The following is a 25,778-nucleotide window of genomic DNA, read 5'->3' as shown; positions in this document are numbered from 1 at the left end:
CGCTGTTCAACATGGACTTTCAACTCCCTCCAAAGGTTTTCTATGGGGTTGAGATCTGGAGACTGGCTAGGCCACTCCAGGACCTTGAAATTCTTCTTATGAAGCCACTCATTCGTTGCCTGGGCGATGTGTTTGGGATCATTGTCATGCTGAAAGACCCAGCCATTTTTCATCTTCAATGCCCTTGCTGATAGGAGGTTTTCACTCAAAATCTTACGATACATGGCCCCATTCATTCTTTCCTTTACATGGATCAGTGGTTCTGGTCCCTTTGCTGAAAAACATCCCCAAAGCATGATTTTTCCACCCCCATGCTTCACAGTAGGTATGGTGTTCTTTGGATGCAACTCGGCATTCTTTCTCTTCCAAACACGATGAGTTGAGTTTTTACAAAAAAATTTCTACTTTATCTTCATCTGACCATATGACATTCTCCCAATCCTCTTCTGGATCATCCAAATGCTCTCTAGAAAACTTCAGATGGGCCCAGACATGTACTGTCTTAAGCAGGGGGACACGTCTGGCACTGCATGATTTGAGTTCTTGGTGGCGTAGTATGTTACGGATGATAGCCTTTGTAACTTTGGTCCCAGCTCTCTACACTATCCTCTATCCTGTGGATAGAGGATGAGTACATTTTTGCCAGAGATCTCCTTTAAGTTTTAATAGGGCAAAAATAATTTAGGGAGTACATATAATGTTAGGTAGTGTTTAAAGGAGAACTGTGGTGAAAAGTTTCTGTGCCCGGGCTGCAAAAACTAAAAAAACTAACTGTAACTCACCTTCCGACGTTCCCCCTGTTAAGCAGATATCAGTGTCCTGGTCCTCTGGTGCTGGTCTTCCTGCGGACGGTGACTCATACTGCGCTCAGTGTATCGCCGACCGGAGTAATGTCCCGCCTCAGCTGGTGATAGGCTGAGCGCATGTAAGGAGCCTGGGCTCTGCCTTCTCCCTGCTGCCCAAGCTCCTTATATGACACAACCTATCCCTGGCTGAGGCAGGACATCGCTGCAGCCGGCAATACGCTGAGTCACCGTCCCCAGGAAGTAGGAAGAAGACCGGCCCCGGAGGACCGGAACGCCGATATCGGAACCACAGGGAATGTCTAAAGGTGAGCTTCTTTAAGGGCTGATTTATATTTGGGACAATATATTACATTATATAAATTCAGTGATAAATTATTGGTTGGTATCAGGATGCGACCCTAATGGCATAAAAATTCTCTACTAAAAGGTCCCAATTAAAGACCCCACTCCCTCTCTTCGGCCTTTCTGACATACAGTCCCATATAAATAATATCACTTCCTCCTTACAGCCCCCTCCAATATACAGTCCCATGATTAAATATTACTCTCCCTCCATCATACGGTCCCCTATGAAAACTTTTTATGTAATAACATCACTGTCTTCAGCCTCTTCCAAGGTACAGTCCCATGTAAATAACAAGATTTCCCTCCCATCAACCTCCTCCAACATACAGTCATATGTAATTACATCACTGACTTCAGCCTCTTCCAAGGTACAGTCCCATGTAAATAACAAGATTTCCCTCCCATCAACCTCCTCCAACATACAGTCATATGTAATTACATCACTGACTTCAGCCCCTTCAACATACAGTCAGTTTCACGTAGATAAAATCCCTCTACTCAGCCCCTCCAACATACAGCCCCGCCCCTGTGACGTCATGTCTCTCAGGAGCTGTTCCATTCTAAGCACGAACCTGGGGTTATCAGTAGTAAAATCATTGCGCCAGCATCCTCACAGTAGCAGCGTCCCCCTAGCTTGTGAGCCCGTCCTGCTCTATGCACCTGCAACACCATCTCTACACAACAAAGGAATCAGAGGAAGTGATGCTGTGCGTCTTAGCCAATCAGGACGCGGCAAGGGTGTGTCCTGCTTCCAATGAGCTGTAGCTGTGGTCCAGCTGCCCCGGGGGGATGCTTGGGCTGTACATGTGACTTGTCTCTATGCTGGTTATGCATCATGTAGCTTCTGTGTATGGGAGGGGCAGTCACTTTTCTCCCAGGTATGTGAACCAGGTATGTACATGTCTGAAGGGATTCTGTAGACCAGTGGTCTCCAAACTGTTGGCTGCCAGGACGTGCTGGAAGTTGTAGTTTTTCAACATCTGGAGGTCCACAGTTTGGAGACCACTGTAGAATTTTACTAGGTTTTTGTATGCTATGGATACTTTGCAATTTGCGTTTTATTCCATGTTGTATTCATATCTCTCCAGCGCCCTATTTATTCACTGAGTGTCATGAAGTCTCTTAAAGAAAAGGACCTATGAAAATGAGGAGAATGTGAGTGGCCAAGTTACCAACAATAAACAGACCTCTAGGGCTAAGACATGGACAGTTCCTGTACTCTGCAATGCTAGTCTCTAGTTTGTCTCTTTGATGCATTGTTTGTGATCGCTAGAATGATGATGTCTGCTTTGTTATTCTATGTCAATTGGATAAATAAGGAAAGACCTTATGGGTGGGGGCAACAGGGAAGGGAGGCAGATAGAACAGGCTGTAATGGTAGTGGTTTAGAGTTACCATATATATTTATGGTATTATTACTTAACCTGAAATGCCCCATATATTCTATACAAAGCAGCAGTGTTTCTTGTTTGATCAGTACTACAATTCTGCCAATCCATTGCTTTTCCTCAGCTTTTCATCATAGTCCTTCCACCCTGCCTACTCCCTGTCACTGCACTCTTGTCAGTTCCCCACCCAGAGCTACTGCAGAACATCTCATATCACAGCAGACTTTGCACAATCACTGAGGTTGCAGCACCTGCTAGTCACTGCCTGGCTGTTCCTCTGCCTGTGGCATTGTTTACCACAAGCAACACATAGACAAATAGAGGCACTAACGGTATCATAAACCATAGGCCAATATTACGCATACACCAAAAGAAGGGGCCAAATTAATGGTCATACAAAATATATATATTTATTACAAAATTGATTAAAACAATCCAACAGATTTTAAAAAAAATGACAATATCACTTAAAGGGGCGGTTACACACACAGAAAGATAGAGGTGAGTTTATCGTATAAAGCGCCTGATGGAAATAATCACCCTACATAATAATCGGTAGAACAGTGGAGCAGGATCACTAATACATGCTATATCCAGAGAAATCAACAAGGCGCAAAAAAGACTGACATAGTAATAATAATAGTTATAATCTGCAGGGAAAAAGGCTTGAAGAGGAAAAGGTCATATTAGAGACTGGCCAGACCATATACCCCCATACAATACCTCACCTCACCCCAAACGCGTTTTCGCTAAGGCTTTATCAAGGGGCGCTTTATCACGCCCCTTGATAAAGCCTTAGCGAAAACGCGTTCGGATATAGCATGTATTAGTGATCCTGCTCCACTGTTCTACCTATTGTTATGTAGGGTGATTATTTCCATCAGGCACTTTATACGATATACTCACCTCTATCTTTCTGTGTGTGTAATTGCCCCTTTAAGTGATTGTCATTTTTTTTAATCTGTAGGATTGTTTTAATCAATTTTGTAATAAAGATATATATTTTGTATGACCATTATTTTGGCCCCTTCTTTTGGTGTATATTATTTACCACAAGGCAGCATACTGCAAAGGCACCTAATTCTTCCTACATGTCCCATAAAATAAATATATATATATATATATATATATATATATATGATGTAGGTTGTAGAGGCTGGTCAGAGGTGATGTCATCACTAAGGGGACAAGGCTAGAGGTCAGCCAAGCCTCCTGAGCCAGCAGCTGATGGTGCATTGTCTTGGGAAAGAGGGAGGAGGAGGATTCGTGAAGACCATACTGAAAATGAAAGAACTACACAGCTTGCTGTCAGCAGTGAATCAAACTAAAGCATGCTGAAGCCAGTACAGTTTGTGACAACACTATAATAGGCTGTATTCACATCACAATTCGGGGATATGGCAGCCAATTCGGCAAGAGAATTTGGAAACCAGTTGCTGCTGTATCTCCACCAGGCCTGTGCTGGACACCATTCATTTTAATTAACCAAAGTCAGCTGGTGACTCCGGTTCGGCTCATTTTTTGGACCGTATCAGTTTTTATTGCCGGACTGAAACTGCAGCAGACCACAGTTTTCAGTCTGGCAACAAAAACTGATACGGTACAAAATAAGTAGCACGGGTGCGGCCGGGATATGAGAACAGCTGGTTTTCAAATTCTCCTGCTCCTTGGATCATGATGTGAATATAGCCTTAGGGTACATTCACACAGGCGGATCCACAGCTACATGCTGGCTTTAGATGTGCCTTTTCGGAGCAGCAATTTGCCGCTACAAGCAGACACTCTGAAGCAATGTGCCACGCATGCACGGTGTAAGTCGCCACGCATGCACGGTGTACTCTCACACATCGTGGCCGCTCCCCCAGCTCCATGAGCTAGGCCGAGAGTGTCCGTAATGTCAGAGTACACTGCGCATGCGTGCTGCAACATGCACATCTCTTCAGTGTGTCTGCTCGTAGCGGCGTATTGTCGCTCCGAGCCTACACATCTAAAGGCAGCATGTGGCGGTCCTTTAGCAGCGGATCCACAGCATAAAATATGCTGTGGATCCGCCCGTGTGAACATATCCTTAGTATGTATTTATCTTTCTGATACTGGAACTTTCCTTTAAATAGCCTCTTATCATCTGATCAACACAACATGCAGAATACTTTGAATTAATTTGTGATAAAACAATAATGAGATCAAAAAGATTAGTTTATCTCTACCAGCTTTGCACATCTAGGGGGGAAGATTTATCAAGCTGTTCCCATCATTTTTTGGGCTGTAAAAAGGTGCAATTTTTTGCGCAGTGTGATGTTGCGCATAATTTTTTGCACCCTTTCGAAATAGGCAATTTAAAAAAAATGCAGTTGCCCATGAAGTGGATGGTATTTAATAACTGCGCCTTTGAAAAGGCGCAAATATTTTGCGCAACTGTTAAAAATACTGCAAATGTAGATCATGACCAACTTGTCTTACAAAATGTCAGATCACAGTGAAATTACTTTCAAGCATGGGGGATCAGTTATTTAGTAAGGAGTCATCTGTTCTAATAGAGCAGGGGTCTCAAACTCAAATTATCTGGGGCCCACTGGAGTTAGCGGCTGGGTGAGGCTGGGCCGCATGCGCCCAACACATATAATGCACCCATCATGCGCCCCTCACATATAATGCCCCCATCATGCGCCCCTCACATATAGTGCCCCATCATGCGCCCCTCACATATAATGCCCCCATCATGCGCCCCTCACATATAATGCCCCCATCATACTCCCCTCATCATCCACCAGCAACACCCCCCACCAGCAGTAGCACCTCCATCGTCCACCAGTAACATCCCCCTCCCCATTCCCCCCCCCCCCCGTGGTAATAGCATGAGCTGACGGATGGTGGGGGTTCTACTGCTGGGGTGGGGTGTTGGATGATTGGAATGCAGTAGCACCCTCATCATCCACCAGCAGCACCCCCATCATCCACCAGCAACACCCCCCCATTCTCCCTACCCCACTGTGATAATAGCATCAGCTGACAGATTATGGGGGTACCACTGCTTGGAAGGGGGGTTTGGGGGGTGTTGGTGGACAGGCAACCGTAGCACCCTAATCATTCATCAGCAACCCCCCCCCCAAAAGTCTAGAACCCCCCCAGCACCCCTTTTTCTCGCTGGCAGTGATGTAGCTTACCAGGGTCAGTCGGGTGCACCCCACTCTGTTCCTGACTTTCTGGCTGGCTAGGTAGTTTGCAGGCCACGTGCTGCGAACTTGCTACAGCGTTACTGAGGTGCACCAGATCAGTGCGGATGGCGCGTCACGTCGGCGCCGTCCAACGCTGCTGACATCCCGTCATGCTAACCCGTGCTGTGCCAAATCGTAACTGAAAGATGAGTACGGGGGCTGGGTGGAGAGAAGGACGGGAAGTGGGGGTTGGTGGTTGCTAGCGGGGCTATTGCTGATAGAATCTCGCCGAGGATAAGGGGTGGGGGGGGGCAGCGGGCCACAAAGTTTAGTTCCGCGGGACTTTGAGACCCCTGTAATAGAGTAAGCAAAATCTAATCTGAGCCAAATCTGTGAGCCAAATCACCTTAAATTGTCGCTCACCTAATAAACTGGAGAGTGCAAAGTGAGAGCCCCAAGCTTTGAGACCAGGGAGCGATGACAATCATAGTCACAATTGCCTAGGTGTTGAAAATACTCCTGGGGGAGACAGCTTGGTAACAGGTAAGCTGTGTTTAGTCTGAAGGTTGGTGCGTGTGTGTTAAAGGGGTTGTGCGCTGCCCTGCAGTTCGGAGCTCCGCTCACAGCGTCCGGAATTTCATTAATCCGAAAGCTGTGTGCGGACTTCCGTGTTCGCAGCCGCCGGGCGTGACGTCTTGCCCACCCCCTCGTGACATCACGCCCGCCCCCTCTACCAAAGTCTACCCCCTTCCCATAGACTTAGAGGTAGCGGGCACAACGTCACGAAGGGGCCGGGCGTGACGTCACGCCCGATTGCTGCAAACACGGAAACCCGCACACAGCGTTCGGAGTAATGAACTTCGGGACGCTGTAAGCGGAGCTCCAAACTGCAGGGCAGCGCACAACCCCTTTAACTGACAGACTTGACAGCTCTCTGTTATTCCAACTTGGGGCATGCAAATTCTGTTGCGCTCGCCAGGTTGTTATGCTATTGATCAATTTTAAGCACCAAAAGCGACCAAAATGCCTAAGTAATCTCTATGGCTTTGTGGGGGGAAAAAAACACCAGTAGTGGTGTCTCCAGCTGTTGCCAGACTATTTAGAACTCTCTGTATGACAGTGTTGTCATTAAAAAAGGGCCATCGGTACCCTAGTAATGTCTGGCATTCTTTGTAGATTTTATTTTAGCTTTGTTCAAAAGGAAAAACACGGCCACCAATAGTCTCCTGAGGTGGGAGAGTTGCCACCCGGGACCCCTCAAAAGGGGTATCCCGCGGGGGCAATATCTCCGCCTCAGGAGGAACTGTTCTGACCCTAGAGACTTTGTCAGAGCAGCGAGAGACTTACAGTCTAGATTTTTGGAGAGAGGTTACCCCCGACAGGTTTTGAACTCAGCTTACAAACAAGCATTGGCCACACCAAGAGAAAACCTGTTAACACCTAAACCACGGGACATGACACAGAGTAGTACACGCATAATAGCTACGTACGACCATGGAGCACAGGCAGTACGTGAGGTTCTAAATAAACATTGGGATATCTTGAGCATGGACCAAGACATCAGGGAGATTATAGCGGATTATCCCCAGGTTACATATAGAAGAGGTCGGAACCTGGGAGACTTAGTCAGCCCCAGCCATTACTCACTAGATAGACAGGCAACCACATGGCTGGACAGCAACCCAGGTCCGATAGGCTTTTTTAAGTGTGGTCACTTTAAGGCCTGTACCAGTGTACTCAAAACAAAAAGCTTTACAAATGATATCACTGGCGAGGTAATAAAAATACGGGACTTTATTAACTGCAGCTCTAGATGTATAATATATTTGATACAATGTGAGTGCTCAATACGCTATGTGGGCAAAACGTCCAGGGAATTTAAACGCCGTGTGCTAGAACACTTAGGTGATGTGAGGAACAGGAGAGAGACATCAGTGGCCATGCATGTCAATCAGATGCATGGTGGTAAACCTAGAGCATTAACATTCATAGGGATCGAAAGAGTTAGAACATCGCAACGGGGTGGTGATATAGACAGGATATTGCTTCAAAAAGAATGCCGTTGGATCCACAAACTAAATACACATACCCCACATGGTCTTAATGACCAGTTAAACTTTGCGTGCTTTCTGTAAATAATTATGATGGGGGCCCCCACTGTTAACATACGGTGAGAAGATAGGTAGACAGAGGAGACCTTAGTAGGTCTACGAGTTAGCCTCACCGTTAGATAGGGTCTTTAGGGACCCAGGAGGTTGGAGAGCGGGGTCGCCCTTTTTAGGGCGGGTGCGCCACCTAGGATTAGGGACCCTAGGTAAGATAGGAACAGTCAGGCTCCCTAGGCCCATATCATTATCCCTCCTACCACAATTCCATATCAGAATCCCCTGTGGGGACCCCCACTCAAACAATTAAATCTATGGTATATTAAGGCCAATAATTAACCAACTTTAAAATATAACCATATAAGCACGCAGTAGTTGTGGTCTAGTTGTACTTGTTTTGTTGGTACATATATACATAATTCTGTTAATTATCCAATTCCTCCTCCTGTGGTGTCTTACAACTTTATGTGTATGTAACACATCTGGATATATGAGAAATATCTGGCTTATGGGTTTCTTAAATAACCTTTCCTATTCAATTTCTTTAATATTGGCTGTATGAATTCTTGAGGGCTAACAACAAATATGGGTCTGTCTTTGTAGCCAGTGTCCGGTCATCTGTGGGGATCTCCCATCCAGGGACCCTGTGCCTACTTAAGGTATAATTTGGTGCCCTACCTGCAGATGATCATGTCCTGGTATGAAGGCAGACCTATTATGGCCCAAGCGGTCACCACAAGAGCCTTGGTTCAATCTTTGGATAATGTTCCTCCATGCTTTACAAAGTTCTTACCCAGTGAAGTTATTCAGCACAAGTCACGAAATAATTAATATATCCGTTCGGCATTCAGTGCTGTCAGCGTATCAGTACCGCTCCCCCTGCTACATCACAGGGGGCGCGGCCGGCTGACGTATGCACCAGCCGACAGGATATGACGCCAGACGCCGGCTTTGCCGGTGTCAGCGCGCGGTAGCTGTACTATGCACTAACAGCTCCCCGCCACTGCGGGTGTCGCGCTGCACCGAATAAGCCGCGAACAACAGGGATAATCGTAAGTAGCCGCTTGCGGCCCCATGTTTGCTTTTCAGGTCTGATATGCCAAAGGGCAATAGAGTGACATTTATATTGTATACTGTTCTCTCTAGGTGCCGGGATCTGGTTCTAGGCCGTGAGTAGCTATCATGCATTGCATGTGTACACATGAATTATGCAATATGGATATATGTCTGAGACTGTATTTTCCTTTTCCCCTTTTTTTACAGGAGACCGGACATACAGTGTTACCCTGTGGTGCTAACTAGCACCAGTAAAGTGCTTAATGATTATAATTCATGGCGGGATCATCTATGGCATAATAAATATTGATTTGACCTGAGCTAAACCTCAATTATAATATTCGTAGCCAAGATTGCGTAAGCCTCCCCTGATGATGCCTTTAACTTAGGTTGAAACGCGTTGGGAGCAATCCACATCCTATGCTGCGTAATTTATACGTTTAGCATAGGAGGGCTATATCAATTTAATTCTCTTTTATCTTCACTAGCACAATTACTTTTGGTGATTTTATTGATATCATTAAAGGTTATATTTTATACACGCAGTTCCCCACCATATTGGTTATGATAATATGTTTTGTTATAGCTTTGTTCAAAAATAAGACAGGCAAAAACACTTTTCAACATTAACCCCTTAAGGACCATGACAATTTTCACTGTAGGACCAGAGCGTTTTTTGCACATCTGACCACTGTCACTTTAAGCATTAATAACTCTGGGATGCTTTTACCTTTCATTCTGATTCCGAGATTGTTTTTTCGGGACATATTCTACTTTATGTTAGTGGTAAATTTTCGTCGATACTTGCATAATTTCTTGGTGAAAAATTCCAAAATTTGATGAAAAATTTTTAAATTTTGCATTTTTCTAACTTTGAAGCTCTCTGCTTGTAAGGAAAATAGACATTCCAAATAAATTATATTTTGATTCACAAATACAATATACGGTATCTACTTTAGTTTTGCATCATAAAGTTGCCATGTTTTTACTTTTGAAGACAAAAAAACACAAGGATGCGCTCCGTGGTGTGATATCATAGGGTGCAGGGTGCAAACGTACAATGTGAATTGTGCTTACCAGAGGTGGTTGTACTCAATCCAAGTACAACAATGGATAATCATGAGGAAAGGTAGCGATACCAGGGGTCTCTGCAGCCACTCCAAGCTTCTTGTAAATAGCACCAAATAAAAACTCCTCCAAATAAAAGCAAGGTAAAATCCGGCGCTGAGACCAGGATAAAAGTTCAGGGTGTTTAATTACCCACAATGCAACGTGTTTCGCGGAAGATCCGCTTCTTCAGGCATCTGAAGAAGCGGATCTTCCGCGAAACGCATTGCATTGTGGGTAATTAAACAACCTGAACTTTCATCCTGGTCTCAGCGCCTGATTTTACCTTGCTTTTATTTGGAGGAGTTTTTATTTGGTGCTATTTACAAGATGTAAGTAGGTACGCAACTACAACTCCCAGCATGCTGAGACATCTGTGTTTGGGCATGTTGGGATTTGCAGTTTTGCAACATCTGAGGGCTACAGTTTAGAGACCACTGCCGCCGATCACCGCCACCGATCGCCGCCGATGGGTAAGTAGACTTCGTCGTGGGTTTCCCCGTTCTGCCCAGCCTCCTGTGGGTGGGCAGAACGGGGAAACCGAAAGTTAAGCCCCCGCCCCCAATCTGCTATTGGTCGTCACTTCTTGATGACCAATAGCAGGGATAGGAGGGGTAGCACCCCTGCCACCTCACTCCTATCCCTTCAGGGGGATTGTGGGTGTCTTGGACAACCCCGATCCCCCTTATTTTCCAGGTCACCGGAGACCCATATGACCCGAAATTACCGCAATTTTCACCGGCGATTTGCGATGATCGCCGACATGGGCATATGCACGGGGTGCCTGCTGATAGATATCAGCAGTCACCCCGGTCCGGTCCCTGCCTGGCGCGGCAGAGACTAAAATTCCTACGTATGCGTACATCCTTGGTCCTTAACTACCAGGTAGCTAGAACGTACGCGTACGTCCTTGGTCCTTAAGGGATTAAACACTTACAGAGGTCTCCGGAACACAGGCAACTCAGTACACTTCAAATTTGGCGGCTCACAGCCGTTTGTGAGGTGAATTAAAATTTGCTCAATATTTAGAGATGGAAATGCTTGCTCATTTTTCTTAGCAAAACAGCTGAAGCCCAGTCAGATTGGATAGAGAACAGCAATTTTCTAGTTGTGCCATGGATCCTCAGATGCATTCAGGTGTGGGCTTTGGGCCATTATAGGACATCAGTATGAATCTAAACCATTCCATTGTTGATCTGGTTGTATATTCAGGCTATATTCACACAGCAGAATTTCTGCACAGAATTCCATATAAAAATTCTTTATTAAAATCTGCAGATATTAATTGCTTATTCACTTCAATGGAAAACCTGCACCGGAAATTCTGCAGCAGAAAGTCTGCTGTGTGAATGGGACAGCAGAATCCCATTGAAGTGTATTGGCTATAAATTCAGGCAGAATTTTCATGCGTAAGTCCATGCAGAAATTCTGACGTCTGAACATAGCCTCAGGGTAATTGTCCTGCTAAAAGATGAACCTCCTTCCCAGTCTCAAGTCTTTTGGAGACAGCATCAGAATTTCTTCAAGGATTGCAATGTTTTTGTTTCCATTCATCTCTCCATTAATCATTCCCTTTGCATAATGCTACCACCACAATGTTTCTCTGTGGGGATGGTGTGCTCGGGGTCAGTGGATTATTTACCAATAGGCCAACAAGGCACTGGTGTAGCCAAACGGCTCTCCTATAGAGCTATATGGAGAGAGCGTGGTGGCCCCCTGCTTTGGGCAGGGGTCATGACTCGCCATTACAGGGGGAGCCGGGCCCCGTACAGGAAATAGCAGGGGGCCCCAGTGCTCAGATCCCACACGATCTAGAACCTATCCCCTATCCTGTAGATGGGATACATTTTCGGGCATGAACTATCTCCTTTTAGAGGTGATGGTTGAATTGGATTCGACTGGATTTTCTTCCACTATGTGACTGTAGGATGGGCCAAGCTATTCCCTGGGGCTGCTGTAGGCGAGCTGAACCATGCAAGGAGTAGATGCCTGGAGAGCACCTGCTGTCAGGGATTGCCCAGCGATTGACAGTGGCCAGGACTGGCAGACGGAGCAGAGGTGAGCGGACCTTCCCGAACCAGCGCATGGAGCAGAGGCGAGCAGGTACTCTCCAGATTATGGGGTGGAGCAGAGGTGAGCGAACACTCCTGCTCACCAGGCTCCCTTCTTTTATAACTTCTGTGGACTTCTCCACAATGCAGCAGCTTCCCCTTCTCTTCTGTGTGCACTTTTCCTGCATCCCTTTCCTACATGACTCCAGCCCCGACAGTGATCTGTATACTTTACTTCCCCGCTGAAGCCTTTCCCTTAGCCTGTCCTCTATATCATTTTAAAGGGCATCTGTCATGTCTTTTATACATGTTAATCTGTCAACAAACTGACAGTTGTTAACATGTTGATGTCAGCCATATCTTTCTATGTAGTTTTTTTTTCTTTATATCCTTACATTTTTTATACTGTATGCTTCGGGGCCTCAATGCCTCTCTCTGTTGGCATTACACCCGCTTGTCCAGATAATTGACATGCAGTGGCCCTTTGTAGTTGTAGCTGTGTATTATGGCACATGTGTAGTGAGTTATAGTGCTTTTGAATCACTTGCAGACTCGCCATGCCTGTGCTGTAATACACATTGATGGATATAAAGCAAATATATAAAGCATCTTTATAGAAAGGTATCCCTGAAATCAGCATGTTAACAACTCCTCCACTAACTTGTTTAAAAAACATGGCAGATGCACTTTAATGTGCCTAGAAGAAAAGGTGAAGCCTAAAGAGGAAGGAGGGACTTTTTAGTTTAGGGGGGGGGTGCTTAAAGAAGAAGTCCCATGCCCGATCAGTACAGAAAAACGAATCCCCTATCCACAGGATAAGGAGTAAGTTTTATATTGCGGGGGGTCCGAGCACTGTGGCCACCCGCAATCGTCTATACAGAGCCCCGGCTTCCCACAAAATGGCGCGTCACAACCCCCACACCCCCTCCATGTTGTTACGCCGAGTGCTCCGGTCCCTGTTCCATGTTGTTCCGGAGCGCTCGCGGTGTTCTTCTGCTTGCAGCGCCCCGGTCACACCCGCTGACCGGGAGCGCTGCTCTAGTATCCCCGGCGTGGATGCGATCCGCCGCTGGCGGGACGCGCCCGCCCACGGGTCGCATCCCAATCCTCTCACCTGCCCCGTCCTCCTCCTGTGCCGTCCCAGCGCGCGGCCCCGCTCTCTAGGGCGCGCGCCGGCTCTCTGAAATTTAAAGGGCCAGTGCACCACTAATTGGTGCCTGCCCCAATCAAGTGTAATCACTCCCATTCCTATAAAAAAAAACACTTCCCCTTCCTGTTTTTGCCGGATCTTGTTGCCTTTGTGCCAGTGAAAGCGTTTTTTGTGTGCCCTTTGCCTGTGTATCCAGACCCTTGCTGTTGCCCCTGACTACGAACCGTTGCCACCTGCCCTGACCTTCTGCAATGTCTGACCTTGCCTTTGCCTTGTCCTTGTGTCCCGCACCACTCTCAGCCGCCAGAGGGGTTGAGTCGCTACCGGGTGGAACGACCTGGGGGTTACCTGCCGCAGCAAGTCCATCCGGCTTTGCGGAGGGCTCTGGTGAAAACCAGTAACCCCTTAGATTCCGTTCCCCTGGTACGGCCCACGCCATCGCCTCTCTGGCACAGAGGATCCACTACCAGTGTCCTTCCCGCACACCAGTCCGGATCCTGACACATGTATCTCTATGGGAGAGCCATTCGGCTATCTTCAGCTCTCCCATAGAGATATATGGAGGGGGCATGGCACGTCACTCTGTGGCAGAGCCGGGGCTCTGTACAGAAGCTTGCTGGGGACCACATCGCTCGGACCAGCGACTAGGGGATACGTTTTTCAGTACTGATCAAGCATGGGACTTGTCCTTTTACCCCTTAAGGACGGACTCATTTTTTACCTTAATGATTAGGCTCTTTTTTTTATTTATTTATTTAAAATGTCTCTCTTTAAATGGTAATAACTTTAGAACGCTTTTTCTGAGCGGAGCGATTGAGATTTTTTTGGTGACATATTGTACTTTATATAAGTGGTGCATTTTTGCTGACACATGCAGAATTTGTTGTGAAAAACTGGAAAATTTCTGGGGTTCTATTATTATAAATTTTTTATGGTGTTCACTGTGCAGTAAAAGTGATGTTATATTTATTCTGTGGGTCGATATGATTATGGAGATATCCATTTTATATAGCTTTTTCCTTTTCTGATCAAAATAATTTTTTTCCCTTTTTTGTGTTATCCTTTTCGGACAGCCGTAACTTTTTAATTTTTCGTCTGACACCATTGAGGGCTTATTTTTTGCGGTACAAGCTGTACTTTTAATTGGTAACGTGTAACCCGATGACCTGGAATTGGAAGGTGACCGGTGGTGCACTATACACCGCCAATCACCTCCTGTAGCTGGGGGGAGGTGGCGATCCCGTCACCTCCCCAGGAGTGCTGCTGTTGATCGTCTGACCAATAACAGCTGGCAGAGGAGGGGATAAGGTCCCCTTCTCTTAGCTCAGTCAGTGGGCAGAGCTGAGAGAAGAAGCCCCCCTCTGTGAAGATGTGTGCCCCTCAGGGCTGAAGTAGTGTAGGGTGAGCTTCACTATAGGGACACGTAGGAGGTGTAAAAAAACATAAACCCCCCCCCCCCCCCACGACCTCATAATAGGTCCTCAAGGGTCCGCTGCAGATTTTGCAGCGCGACCCAGGCCCTGTTAGGGTTTTAGGGCGCTGCATTTGGCCCTCTTTTTTTTTTTATAATCACACACCGTTATATATAGTTCACACCAAACACATGGTAACGGCAGCTCACCTGTCCCTGTGCGAGGTACCACAACAACGGTCCTGAAACCTGATTGCATTCTGGACTACAATCAGTATATGGGGGGAGTTGATCTCTCTGATCGAGTCCTCAAGCCATACATGGCCATGCGGAAAACATGGGTATAGTACAAAAAAGTTGCGGTCTACTTGGTACAGGTTGCCATGTACAACTCTTTTGTACTGTCCCAGTACGCTGACAACACAACAACTTAGTATGCCAAGTGTTTTAGTTTTTTTTGCTGTTCTGGCACCATAGGGCTTCCTAAATGTGACATACCCCCCAAAAACCATTTAAGCAAAATTTGCTTTCCAAAGGCCAAATGTGACTCCTTCTCTTCTGAGCATTGTAGTGCGCCCACAGTGCACTTGACGTCCAGACATGGGGTACTTCCATACTCAGAAGAGATGTGGTTACAAATTTTGGGGGACATTTTCTCCTATTACCCCTTGTAAAAATGTCAAATTTGGGGGAAAACCAGCATTTTAGTGAAAAAATAAGAAATGTATTTACACATCCGACTTTAACGAAAAGTCGTGAAACACCTGTGGGGTGTTAAGGCTCACTGTACCCCTTGTTACCTTCCTTGAAGGGTGTAATTTCCAAAATAGTATGCCATGCTGTCTTTTTTTACTGTTCTGGCACCATAGGGGATTCCTAAATGCGACATGCCCCCCAAAGACCATTTCAGAAAAACTCTCCAAAATCCCATTGTCACTCCTTCCCTTCTGAGCCCTCTACTGCACCCGCCGAACACTTTACTTACACATATGATGTATTTCCTTACTGGGTTACAAATTTTGTGGGGCTTTTTCTCTTTTTACCCCTTGTAAAATTTCAAAAACTGGGTCTACAAGAACATGCACATGTAAAAAATGAAGATTTTGAATTTTCTCCTTCACTTTGCTGCTATTCTTGTGAAACACCTAAAGGGTTAACACACGTTCTGAATGTAATTTTGAATACCATATTTTCCAGCGTATAAGACGACTTTTTAACCCGGTATAATTTTCTTAAAAGTCGGGAGTCGGCTTCCCGGCCGAGATTAATTTCCCCCGTCACAAAAGGGACATCCCTGTGTCCCGAAAGATCTTTTCAGGACACACGGATGTCCCAGTTACCTTTCTGCAGCCCCAAGTTAACTTTAAAAATGCAGGGGCCGCTGGGAGGTAGCGCACACAGGGACGTCACTGATGTCTGTGCATGCACCCATAGAAAGAGCAGAGCGGACCAGCGACGACGCGCACGCATGGTAAGTTACCAGCGGCACGTCATCTTTGGTGCTCCGACCACTGCTCCTCTGGTCCCGGGACCTACTGATATGGCCAAGACCATAGGCCGTAGATCATGACCCCTGAACGGAGGAGTGGTCGTCGGAGCACTGAAATGGGGCAGTACACAGACATACAGCCTCTAGCCATACACTGTATATGGCTGAAGGCTGTATGTCTGTGGGGTCCACTGCCTACCAAATGTGGGGAACTATACTGCCAACCTAATGTGGGGGTCAACTGCCTACCTAATGTGGGGGAACTACAACCTAATGTGTGGATATACGGCCAGCCTAATGTGGGGGGAACTACAGGGTGGGCCATTTATATGGATACACCTTAATAAAATGGGAATGGTTGGTGATATTAACTTCCTGTTTGTGACACATTAGTATATGTGAAGGGGGAAACTTTTCAAGATGGGTGGGGACCATGGCGGCCATTTTGAAGTCGGCTGTTTTGAATCCAACTTTTGTTTTTTCAATGGGAAGAGGGTCATGTGACACATCAAACTTATTGGGAATTTTACCAGAAAAACAATGATGTGCTTAGTTTTAACGTAACTTTATTCTTTCATGAGTTATTTACAAGTTTCTGACCACTTATAAAATGTGTTCAATGTGCTTCCCATTGTGTTGGATTGTCAATGCAACCCTCTTCTCCCACTCTTCCCACACTGATAGCAACACCGCAGGAGAAATGCTAGCACAGGCTTCCAGTATCCATAGTTTCAGGTGCTGCAGAATGGGCATAACAAAAATTGAAACAGGACCCTCAGTTTACGCTGAAGATTTTGTTCAGTGATGAGGCAAACTTTTATGTGAATGGTGAAGTTAACAAACAAAACCACCGCTATTGGTCTGACACTAACCCACATTGGATAGATCCCTCCAAGACTGTTGGAACACAAAAATTGATGGTATGGTTTGGAATATGGGGTGCAAAGATAGTGGGACCATTCTTCATCAATGGAAACCTTAAGGCCACTGGATATGCAAAATTGCTACATGATGATGTGTTTCCCTCTTTATGCACTGAAGCTGGCACGTTCCCTGAGTTTTTCCAGCAAGATGGTGCACCACCACATTATGGGTGTCTAGCATTCCTAGATGAACAGTTTTTCCAGCAAGATGGTGCACCACCACATTATTCCTAGATGAACAGTTTCCTGGAAATTGGATTGGTCGTCGTGGGCCAGTTGAATGGCCCCGAAGGTCTTCCCATCTGACCCCCTTAGACTTTTATCTTTGGGGTCATCTGAAGGCAATTGTCTATGCTGTGAAGATACGAGATGTGCAGCACCTGAAACTACGGATACTGGAAGCCTGTGCTAGCATTTGACCTACGGTGTTGCTATCAATGTGTGAAGAGTGGGAGAAGAGGGTTGCATTGACAATCCAACACAATGGGCAGCACATTGAACACATTTTACAAGTGGTCAGAAACTTGTAAATAACTCATGAAAGAATAGAGTTACGTTAAAACCAAGCACATCATTGTTTTTCTTGTGAAATTCCCAATTTCCAGTTTGATGTGTCACATGACCCTCTTCCTATTGAAAAGACAAAAGTTGGATTCAAAATGGCTGACTTCAAAATGGCCGCCATGGTCACCACCCATCCTGAAAAGTTTTCTCCCTCACATATACTAATGTGCCACAAACAGGAAGTTAATATCACTAACCATTCCCATTTTATTAAGGTGTATCCATATAAATGGCCCACCCTGTATACTGCCAACCTAATGTTGGGGAGCCGCAACCTAATGTGGGGGAACTATACTGCCAGCCTAATGTGGGGGGAACTATATTGCCAACCTAATGTGGGGAACTATACTGCCAACCTAATGTGGGGGAACTATGCTGACAACCTAATGTAGGGGGAACTATGCTGACAACCTAATGTAGGGGGAACTATGCTGACTAGAGATGAGCGAACTTTTCAAAAATTCGATTCGGCTGATTCGCCGAATTTTCCCAAAAAGTTTGTTTCGATCCGAATTTGTTCGCGGCGAATCGATATAAAAAAAAAGGCTATTTCTAGCCTACATACAGCCTCTATAGGGGTATAGAACACTTTGCTGTGTCCTAAAACGCATATGGAGTGTGCTGGGGTAGTGAAATAATACTGTTATTCAGAATAGCATGCAGATTACCGGCATCGCTCTTAAAATCACTGCCGCACAGCAGCACAATGACAGAGCCTGGTGGTGGCTTCAGTCTCAGGAGACCATATAGTGACTGAATGACATAGCGTGGACATGTTGGCAGCAATAGGAGACCATTTAGTGGCTGAATGGCACAGCGTGGAGTTGGCTGATGCACTAGTACACTACACACCAGGGCTTCACATGGCAGAATTTCCGCACATCTGCACCAATTCTACATCCGCGTTCATACCCCTTAAGGACCAGGTCATTTTACACCTTAGGAACAGAACGTTTTTTGCACATCTGACCACTGTCACTTTAAGCATTAATAACTCTAAGATTCTTTTACCGAATATTCTGATTCTGAGATTGTTTTTTCGTGACATATTCTACTTTATTTTGGTGGTAAATTTTTGGCATTACTTGCATCCTTTTTTGTGAAAAATTCCCAAATTTCATGAAAATTTTGAAAATTTTGCATTTTTCTAACTTTGAAGCTCTCTGCTTGTAAGGAAAATGGATATTCCAAATAAATTTTATTTTTATTCACAAATACAATAGGTCCATTTTATGTTGGCATCATAAAATGGACATATTTTTACTTTTTGAAATAATTAGAGGGCTTCAAAGTAGAGCAGCAATTTTCAAAAATTGCTAAATCTGAAGGGACATATGTTACAGAACTACAACTCCCAGCATGCCTGAGCAGTCTAGGCATGCTGAGAGTTGTAGTTTGGCAACATCTGGAGGGCTACAGTTGGCTGTCTGGGCATGCTGGAAGTTGCAGTTCGGCCTTCCTAGTGGTTGCCACAGTAAAAATCACTTTACTTTCACTTCTCCCCCCTCACCGTCGATTCCCTACCTGAGCCGGGATCTCCGGTGAATATCTGCGATGATTGCCGGGCCCCACGAGTCTTCTCCTCCAGGTACCGGCCTCCATGTTCTCCCCCCGTTCTGCCTGACATCCAGGGGTGGGCAGAATGGGGGGTTTCCATGGCAACCCACCGTCCTGCTCTGCCATTGGTCAGAATCAGTTCTGACCAATGGGAGGAGATCGCAGCATTGCGACCTCACTCCTACCCTGCAGGATGCTGGGGCCTGTCACTCACAGGTCCGAGCATCTCTATTTTCCGGTTGATCGGGTCACCAGAGACTGAATTGACATGCGATTTTCTGCGATCGCCGACATGCGGGGGTCCCGGGACCCCCTCGGCATTTGCACGGCATGCCTGCTGAAAGATTTCAGCAGACATGCCGTTCCGATCTCTGCCCGGCGCATGGCAGAGACCGGAAATACAACAGGACGTTCTCTAACGTCCTTGGGCATTAAAGCCCAGGTAGCGGGGACGTTAGAGAACTTCCTATGTCCTAAAGAGGTTAAAGGGGTTATCCAGGGAAAAACTTTCTGGATCAACTGGCTCCAGAAAGTTAAACAGATTTGTAAATGACTTCTATTAAAAAAGCTAAATCCTTTCAGTACTTATGAGCTTCTGAAGTTAAGGTTGTTCTTTTCTGTCTAAGTGCTCTCTGATGACATGTGTCTCGGGAACCGCCAAGTTTAGAAGAGGTTTGCTATGGGGATTTGCTTCTAAACTGGGCAGTTCCCGAGACAGGTGTCATCAGAGAGCACTTAGGCAGAAAAGAACACATGTTTTGCTATACACGTTTATTCCCTTTGTGTGTATTGGAACTAAACCAAAAAAGGGAGGAAAAAAAGCTACTTGGACATAATGTCACACCAAACTCCAAAAATGGGCTGGACAAAATAATTGGCACCCTTAACTTAATATTTGGTTGCACACCCTTTGGAAAAAATAACTGAAATAATTAACTTCCTATAGTCATCAATAAGCTTCTTACACCTCTCAGCCGGAATGTTGGACCACTCTTCCTTTGCAAACAGCTCCAGATCTCCCTTTTTGGAAGGGCACCTTTTCCCAACAGCTATTTTAAGATCTCTCCACAGGTGTTCAATGGGATTTAGATCTGAACTCTCCACCGCTTTGTTGCCATACATTTCTGGGTGCTTTTTGACGTATGTTTGGGGTCATTGTCCTGCTGGAAGACCCACGATCCCGGACGCAAACCCAGCTTTCTGACACTGGGCTGTACAGTGCGATACAAAATCCATTGTTAATCCTCAGATTTCATGATGCCTTGCACACATTCAAGGCACCCAGTGCAAGAGGCAGCAAAACAACCCCAAAACATCATTGAATCTACACCATATTTCAATGTAGGTACTGTGTTCTTTTCTTTGTTGGCCTCATTCCATTTTCGGTAAACAGTAGAATGATGTGCTTTACCAAAAAGCTCTATCTTGGTCTCATCTGTCCACAAGACGTTTTCCCAGAAGAATTTTGGCTTACTTAGGTTCATTTTGGCAAAATGTAGTCTTGCTTTTTTATGTCTGTGTCAGCATTGGGGTCCTCCTGGGTCTCCTGCAATAGCGTCTCATTTCATTTAAAGGTCGACGGATAGTTCTCACTGATACTGATGCTCCCTGAGCCTGCAGGACAGCTTGAATATCTTTGGAACTTGTTTGGGGCTGCTTATCCACCATCCTGATTATCCTGCATTAACACGTTTCATCAATTTTTCTCTTCCGTCCACGCACAGGGAGATTAGCTACAGTGCCATGGGTTGCAAACCTCTTGATAAATGCTGCGCACTGTGGACAAAGGCAAATCTAGATCTCTGGAGATGGACTTGTGACCTTGAGATTGTTGATATTTTTCCACAATTGGTGCAAAAAATAAGCTCCCATACAGCCCAATATACAAAAAAAAAATCATATCGGGTCAGAAGAGGAAATTTTAAGCATACTGTTTTATTAAAAAGTACAATAATAGAAACATTGCATAAAATGGGTATTATTTTAATTGTATTGACCCTGAAAATCAAGAGAACATGTCATTTTTACCATAAAGTAAGAAAAATGCACAGCAAAATACTTCACTTGGGACCCTACTATCCTGAGGGTGTATTCACATGTACAGTATTCTGCGCATATATGATGTACAGGATTTCCAGCTGTAGATTTTATGTTGCACATTTTAATGTAAACTAATTGACTGAACACACCATCAAATCTGCAGCTTCAGATCCTGTGCATTAAATATACTGAACATGTGAATACACCCTAAGGGTCGGGTTGTTGCATATTTTGCTGCATATTTTCTACAGCTAATTTTTCTATCCATTGACTTCAATGGATAGAAAATATGCAGCAGCAAATACACAGCAAAATACAGTAATTGTGACCCTATCCTTAGGGTACATTCACACGAACAGGATCTGCTGCATATTTGATGCTTCATATTTGATGCTGCAGATTTTAATGTAAACTAAATAATTGAACACAGAATTAAATCTGCTGCAGATCTTGTACGCTTGAATACACCCTTAGGCTATGTTCACACAGGGGAATGTCCGCACGGAAAATCTCTGTGCAGACTTTCCCCTGAAGAGCTGGCACAACATGCTTGCACTAGGACCACTCGGAAATGCACCGTCTCATAGATGGCAATGCAATTCCGTGTGGAGTCAGCAAAAGGAATAGACGTGTCTATTCTTTCTGCGGACACCAAAATTTTAATTTCTGTGCCAGATATTTTTTGGCGCAAAAATTCTGCTATGTGAACAGCACAGCAGAACCCAGTGAAATCACTCTCACTCTGTGGTACTCTTTTGCTGCGGAATCTCCATGCGGAATTCCAATGCAGAATTCTGCATATAAATTCCATCATGTGAGCAAAGCCTTAGAGCCCCCTGTCTCTTTGAGCACCATAATGCAATTTATTTACAAATACAATTAAGAGCTAGCCAACAAAAGTATAGAGGGGTTGAATAGTAAAGATAGGTAGGTCAGCTCACCGCTAGTATCCCTTCCACCGCACGGCAGGTGTATGGCAGCACCAAAATCCAGGAAAATACAAATGAAGCCAGTGATAGATGCAAAGAAGTCCTGTTTAATGAATTAAAATCCATAGACACAGAGTGAACAAGGTAACGCGTTTCAGGCGATGCCGCCCTTAATCATACACCTTACACAATAAAATTCTTCCGTTTAAATAGGGAAGGCAACTCAGAGGAGATGAAATACACATGTTCAGATTCGCTTAACCCTTTACATGTAAAAGTCCAATAAGGACACACAGATCAAGATAAAGAGAAGAGCCATTTGTATACTGCTGAAATTGTATAAATATACTGAATAATACAGACAAAATTATATAAGCAGCAGACCAAATATAATGACATGAGTTGAAAAAAATAAATAAATAAAAAAGGAGAGATATTTTATATCATTTACCATATAACGAGGGAACATAGTGGACTGCATAGAGCACCAGGAATAAGACTAGATAATATAATTAATAATAATATAATAACGTATCCTGTCTTCTGTTCAGTCGAGTAGGCATCCAAAAGATCTCACGTTCAAGACTATATCACACTAAACAATATATAAACTGTAATACTTCCCATGTAATATATCTGATTTCATGCATTCAATGTAAATTACAATACGTGGGGTGTACTACCACCCCACTTAAAGTAAGAATCTGCAAGCACTTGTCAGACATTCCATTTTTCAATAATCGCAATACTTCGGCAGTATCCACACACTGCGTACAAGTACATGCCGGCTGTATATCATCCCTCATGGTACAAGGGATAGAAAGAGTTGCTTTTCCACAGAGAGGTGGAGATTTCCGCCAAAAAGTTCTTGCACGTGAGATCTTTTGGATCATTACATTAGAAACTAGAGTGCCTACTGGACTGAACAGAAGACAGGATACGTTATTATATTATTAATTATATTATCTATTCTTATTCCTGGTGCTCTCTGCAGTCCACTATGTTCACTCGTTATATGGTAAATTATATAAAATATCTCTCCTTTTTTTTTCAACTCATGTCATTATATTTGGTCTGCTGCTTATTTGATTTTGTCTGTATTATTCAGTATATTTATACGATTTCAGCAGTATACAAATGTCTCTTCTCTTTATCTTGATCCATGTGTCCTTATTGGACTTTTACATGTAAAGGGCTCTGAGCAGGTGTATTTCATCTCCTCCGAGTTGCTTTCCCTATTTAAACTGAAGAGGGGTTAATGTATTTTACCTGATAATAAGATCTTATTGCATATACTTCAAGCAGTGTACCAAATCTTTTGCCTTTTTTTATGCATTTTGTTGTACTACTTTAGTATATGGTTATAGTGTCTAGTGACTTCTTCTTTAAATATTTTTACCTGTGCTTTTTGCAGTATTCCAGAGGAAAGAATTCACATGTATTGCATAAAGAATGGACTAAATAGATCTTAAACCCTGAAGTTCTCCTTGGAAAATATTTGAACTTTCTAAAACAAAACGAGATGGAAAGCAGAGGTTCTCCAAGATGGAGCAGCTGGAGTAGTAGCTCCTTTGTGGGAGCAGCCTCAAGCTTTCTATCCACAATTCTAGCCTTTCCCATCTATAAGACGATTTTTCGACAGCAGCTTCACACATTGACCATCCGAGCTGCTACTGGTCAGTTGAGCAAAGAAGGTGTTAAACATCTGTATCGTGGCCTTGCACCACCTCTCATGGCAAAAACTGTTCAAGGGACTTTGCTTTTTGGAACCCAAGGAAGCCTTCAACATTTTTTCTCTATGGGAGGTATGTCAGGAGCAAAAGCTTGTGCATTATCTGGGTGTTTATCTGGGGCAATAGAAGCCATTCTGTTAGTCCCATTTGAAAGAATTCAGAACATTCTGCAGGATGGTCGTAATAATGCAAATTTACCTAACACACGTTCAATCATGCAAGAGTTCAAGCCTTACAATACAAATCAATGGCTATCATGTGGAATATACAGGGGATTCACTGTAATACTTGTCAGGAACATGGTGGGAAGTGCCATCTTTCTTTCCTGCAAAGAGCCGATACGAGACTTATTAACTTATCCAGGCCTCCCTGTGTGGGTTCCTTCTCTAGGCTCTGGAGCAGTCAACGGTGCCTTTACTTCCCTGGCACTTTATCCATTGAGTGTTATAATAGCAAATATGCAGGCAGAAGTGGGAAACAAATTACCTCATGTAAGAAAGGTAGCATTAAGAGTATGGGACAAATGTGGAGGAAGAGTCTCATTGTTGTACCGCGGAGCATCTCTCATTATCCTACGCTCTTGCATTACTTGGGGGTTTACAAATTCCATTCATGATACTTTGAGTAAACAACTTCTATAAAGTAGAGGATGCTGGCATACAAATATTACCTAATAATGAGCAAAAAAAAAAAAACACATTTGCCAGGATGGTCCAATGTACAGGGTGGGCCATTTAAATGGATACACCTTAATAAAATCGGAATGGTTGGTGATATTAACTTCCTGTTTGTGGCACATTAGTATATGTGAGGGAGGAAACTTTTCAAGATGGGTAGTGACCATGGCAGCCATTTTGAAGTCGGTCATTTTGAATCCAACTTTAGTTTTTTCAATAGGAAGAGGGTCATGTGACACATCAAACTTATTGCGAATTTCAAAAGAGAAACAATGATGTGCTTGGTTTTAACATAACTTTATTCTTTCATGAGTTATTTACAAGTTTCTGACCACTTATAAAATGTGTTCAATGTGCTGCCCATCGTGTTGGATTGTCAATGCAACCCTCTTCTCCCACTCTTCACACACTGATAGCAACACCGCAGGAGAAATGCTAGCACAGGCTTCCAGTATCCGTAGTTTCAGGTGCTGCACATCTCGTATCTTCACAGCATAGGCAATTGCCTTCAGATGACCCCAAAGATAAAAGTCTAAGGGGGTCAGATCGGGAGACCTTGGGGGCCATTCAACTTACCCACGACGACCAATCGACTTTCCAGGAAACTGTTCATCTAGGAATGCTCGGACCTGACACCCATAATGTGGTGGTGCACCATCCTGCTGGAAAAGCTCAAGGAACGTGCCAGCTTCCTAGAAAGTGGATTGGTTGTCGTGGGCCAGTTGAATGGCCAGTTGAATGTGCCACAAACAGGAATTTAATATCACCAACCATTCCCATTTTATTAAGGTGTATCCATATAAATGGCCCACCCTGTATTTTTATTTATTTAGACAGCTGCATACAAAACAACAAAATCCTTGGCGATCCGATCCAAACGACTAACATGATTAAATCATAGTGATCCTAATTATAGTCTATAATTAAGATCATTATGATTGAAACATATAAGTAGTTTGAATCGGATCTCCTAGGATTTTGTTGTTTTGTCTGTTGCTGTGTAAATAATGAAACCATGTTGGACCTCACTGGTTAAAGTGTTTTTTTTTTTTCTCTTATGGTGTTAACTGGTGCTCCAGAGTGGATAGGAACAAGATTTCACAGATGTGGGGAGCTAAAGTGAACTTTAATTATCTTATTAGCTAATTGTGCTTTTAATAATTTTCTATTCATACATTGTGTCCTCTGCTATATTTCTGTCTAAAAAATGTATATCAGAAAAATAATTATCATGTATTAAATGTATTACTGAAAACACAACACCTTTTTTTGTCTGTAATTAAACAGCAATA

At 44.2% G+C, this 25,778-nt stretch overlaps 1 protein-coding gene across 4 annotated transcripts; it reads left to right on the top strand.

Annotated features, from left to right (window-relative positions):
• Window positions 1-1,889: 1,889 nt before the first annotated feature.
• SLC25A53 (solute carrier family 25 member 53) lies at window positions 1,890-25,059 on the top strand. 4 transcript variants are annotated; one of them, XM_056538291.1, is made up of 3 exons: window positions 1,890-2,029; window positions 2,240-2,306; window positions 23,491-25,059. In XM_056538291.1, exon 3 carries the CDS (start codon window positions 23,599-23,601, stop codon window positions 24,448-24,450), a length of 852 nt encoding a protein of 283 aa, XP_056394266.1. In that variant the 5' UTR covers window positions 1,890-2,029; window positions 2,240-2,306; window positions 23,491-23,598; the 3' UTR covers window positions 24,451-25,059. The 4 variants fall into 4 exon arrangements, with proteins under 4 accessions (XP_056394266.1, XP_056394267.1, XP_056394264.1 ...); XM_056538289.1 differs by having other exon boundaries at window positions 1,903-2,042; XM_056538292.1 differs by lacking the exon at window positions 2,240-2,306 and having other exon boundaries at window positions 1,894-2,029.
• Window positions 25,060-25,778: the final 719 nt, after the last annotated feature.

The sequence above is a fragment of the Hyla sarda genome, chromosome 9 (genome assembly GCF_029499605.1).
Source record: "Hyla sarda isolate aHylSar1 chromosome 9, aHylSar1.hap1, whole genome shotgun sequence".
Lineage (NCBI taxonomy): Eukaryota > Metazoa > Chordata > Amphibia > Anura > Hylidae > Hyla > Hyla sarda.
Note: the sequence above shows the minus strand (reverse complement) of the source record. Positions and strands in the feature narration are given on the sequence as shown.